The sequence below is a fragment of the Trypanosoma grayi genome (assembly GCF_000691245.1).
Source record: "Trypanosoma grayi strain ANR4 Tgr_1454_V1, whole genome shotgun sequence".
Classification (NCBI taxonomy): Eukaryota; Euglenozoa; class Kinetoplastea; order Trypanosomatida; family Trypanosomatidae; genus Trypanosoma; species Trypanosoma grayi.
Window position 1 is genome coordinate 1 of NW_008827072.1, and position 3262 is coordinate 3262.

The window sequence follows — 3262 nt, forward strand, 5'->3', positions numbered from 1 at the left end:
CGCTTCGGCCGGTGCACGGTGCGCAGCAACGCGGGCTACCAAGTCTGCGGGGTGTGGGGGCGAAGGTGGTGCCATCGCCGCCTCGGCGCGTCGAGCCACCGCACCCGTCGCACCGGCAGAGGCCGAATCATCACTAATCGGTCCGTATCTTTCTCTCTCTTTCTCTCTCTCTCTTGCACTGTCTCAGTGTGCGTGGGCACACACACACACACGCAAGGGGGGAGCGGGATGTTCTGCCGCTGCCTCTGGGCGGGTCCCGGCACTCATGTGGAATTTCTTATGAGTTCACCAAACGAACGCCATCGAATTTTATACGGATGTGATATGCGCTTGTATGTTGTACTGTATTCTTCGCCATGTCCCCCTCTCTCGTACCATGGGACACACGCAATGTTTGCCTTTTTTTTGTTTGTTTGTTTGCTTGTTTTTGTTTCCTCCGCCTCCTCTTGGGCTTCCACTTGCGCATGCTCTACGCACGCACATTCCCTTCTCCTTTCCCCTGCCGCCATGTACCGCTTGCCTCTCCGCGGGCCACAGTGTGTGTGTGTGTGTATGTGTGTGAGGAGTGAACGCGCGGACAATCACAAGTTGAGGTCGAAGTCTCAGCTGTGAGGGGGGCGGGGGAAAATAATCGGACCAGTACGAGTGGGATGGAGGGTGGAAGAAGGAAGAAAGTAAAAAAAAAAAAAATATTGGATGTGCTCTACTCACACGTGTCTTATATAGCTCTATATCTTTATACTTGTGCTGTTGCTTTTTCTTTTTCCAGTTTCTCAGGGAGGTGGGGGCCCCTCTTTTTTCCCCCAGCTGTGGCGAGGGTGTGCTGCACACTGCGTGTTGGCTGTGTGTGTGTGTGCGGGGCGGTGATGCTCCTCTCTCTCCCCACCCCCCTGCCGTGCTTGCACACACACACACACACACACACACACATGAGGGAGGGGGGAACGAGGCTCACACTGTGTGTATCTCGTGTCTGCTGTTGCTCTTGCATGTTACTGTTGTTTTCTTTGTTCTCCAGCCCCTCCCCCCTTTTTTTTTTCGTTTTTCCTTCTCGTTTGCGCTGCTGGATTTATACGTTTGCTCCGTTGTTTAATGCCTTCGCTCTCCCCGCCACCTGTTGGTGCCCCTCCATGTGCCAGTTGTGCGTTTGTTCGCGGCACAGTTGTGTGAGTGCTTCTCTGCGCCCTCCCGTTGTTGCGTTGCGGTATTAGGAGAGGAGCGGTCCAGTGTTACACGTGCACACACTAGTAAGCAACATCAATAAAGAAGAGAAAGAGAAAACAACAACCAAAAAAGGGAAAAAAACAACAACCAGGAAACAAGCCAACGGGTAGATATGAAGGCCGGGGGAGCGGATGCAGGGGCGCGGGAGAGTCATATCATTGAGAAAATGAAGAGCAGCGCCGCTGCTGGTGGGAACAGCAACACCAACGCGAACACCACCAGTAGCGGTGGTGGGTCTGGTGCTGCTGCTGCTGCGGCGGCGGCGGCGAAGGGCAGCGGTAGTGACACCGTCGGCGGCAGTCATGCGACGACAGAGGCGAACTCCAATTTGCTGCGCGCGTTGCGGATGAGTGAGGCGACCAACGAGACGGGCTACGCGACGCTGCAGCAGCTTGGGCGGCAGAAAGAGACGATTGGCCGCACGCTGGACAGCGTGGGGGAGACGCGGAGTGAGCTGCGAGGCGCGCAGCGGACCATTCGGGATATTCGCATGGGCGTGTACAAGGAGTGGATAGTGAAGGGGCTCGTGCTGCTGCTACTGCTGCTGCTCGACCTTGTTCTCTTCTACACCAAGTTCATTCGCAAGCGGTGAGATGTGTGTGGCCGATGGTGGCGGCGGTGGTGGTGGTGGTGGCCGTGAAGGGACGTGGCGGATGTGAGGCAGGGGGGAGGTGCGAACACGGACGAAGGTGAAGTGGAGTAAAGTGGAGTGGAGGGGCGCACATGCGCGCAGACGCAAACACACATGTATGGAAGAGTGCGGTGTGAGAGAGAGAGAGGTGTTTGGGGTGGGGGGTGGGGAAACGAATATCAAGACAAGCTTTCGCTCACTGTTGTGCCTCCCACAGCTGTGCATTATGACCCAATTTTCTCTCGCTTATTATCTATGCTTTGTTGTGGTTGTTGTTTGTTGCTGCTGCCGCCGCAGTTGAGTCGTGTTGCTGGTTCTGGGCTCGTGGGTGGCGGCTGGCTGCTGTGACGTGTGAGCGGATACGCAGCACTGCCTGTGAATACACACAAGCGCGCGCTCTTAGCGGCTGCATCACCGTCGCGTCCTCTCCATCCTGCTGCAGCTGCTGCTCTACGCGTGTTTTATCTTCTCAGCTATCTGTCTCTTTCCCATTCTCTCTGTCTCTCCCGTTGCTCTGCGGTGCCACTCGTGTGCTTCACCCGCACACGCCCACACAACCCACCGCAACAAAACAACAACAACAACAACAAGGTCACCCTCGCGTTTCCCGCAGCATGCGCAACTACAACAACTTCAACCGCGTGTGGAAGGCGCCCCGCCGCCCGTTCGAGAAGGAGCGCCTCGACCGCGAGATGCGTCTCTGCGGACAGTACGGCCTGCGCTGCAAGCGTGAGATCTGGCGCGTCAACATGACGCTGTCCAAGATGCGTCGCACCGCCCGTCTGCTGCTGACGCTGCCCGAGAACCACCCGCGCCGCCAGCTGGAGGGTTCCGCCATCATGCGCCGCTGCCACGAGTACGGCTTCCTCGAGGAGGACAAGGACAAGCTCGATTACGTGCTCTCCCTCACCGTGCCCGATATCCTCGAGCGCCGCCTGCAGACGGTGGTCTTCAAGCACGGCCTCGCCAAGTCCGTGCACCACTCACGCACGCTCATCCAGCAGCGCCACATCGCGGTGGCGAAGCAGATCGTGACGATCCCGTCCTTCATTGTGCGCGTGAGCTCTGAGCACCACATCGCCTTCGCGGACGCCTCGCCCTTCGGCAACGGCCGCATCGGCCGCGTGAAGCGCGTCAAGGCGAAGGCGGCGAAGAAGGCGGCCGCTGGTGGCGGTGCTGCCGACGATGACGAATAAACGCAGACTCCCCCGCGCCATTCGTTTCATTTCACTTTCTTCACTTCAACATGGAAAAAAAACAGCTCGTATACAACGTCCTCAACATGTGGGTTGCCTCTACAATCACACCCGCTTTGTGTCTTCTCTTTTGCAGCTTCCTTCCTTTTCTTACTTTCTTTTTTATCCATCCATCGCGTGACCCTCTTAGAACGTTTTTTGTTTGTCATAC

At 57.0% G+C, this 3262-nt stretch overlaps 2 protein-coding genes across 2 annotated transcripts; both read left to right on the forward strand.

Moving 5' to 3' along the window:
• Positions 1–1336: 1336 nt before the first annotated feature.
• Positions 1337–1816, forward strand: DQ04_14541000 (putative Qa-SNARE protein; the record flags this gene model as incomplete). The annotated part of the gene is made up of 1 exon (XM_009317156.1): positions 1337–1816. The coding sequence occupies one exon, from the start codon at positions 1337–1339 to the stop codon at positions 1814–1816; it is 480 nt and encodes a 159-aa protein (XP_009315431.1).
• A 653-nt stretch (positions 1817–2469) lies between these two features.
• Positions 2470–3051, forward strand: DQ04_14541010 (40S ribosomal protein S9; the record flags this gene model as incomplete). Its single annotated transcript, XM_009317157.1, has 1 exon — positions 2470–3051. The coding sequence occupies one exon, from the start codon at positions 2470–2472 to the stop codon at positions 3049–3051; it is 582 nt and encodes a 193-aa protein (XP_009315432.1).
• Positions 3052–3262: the final 211 nt, after the last annotated feature.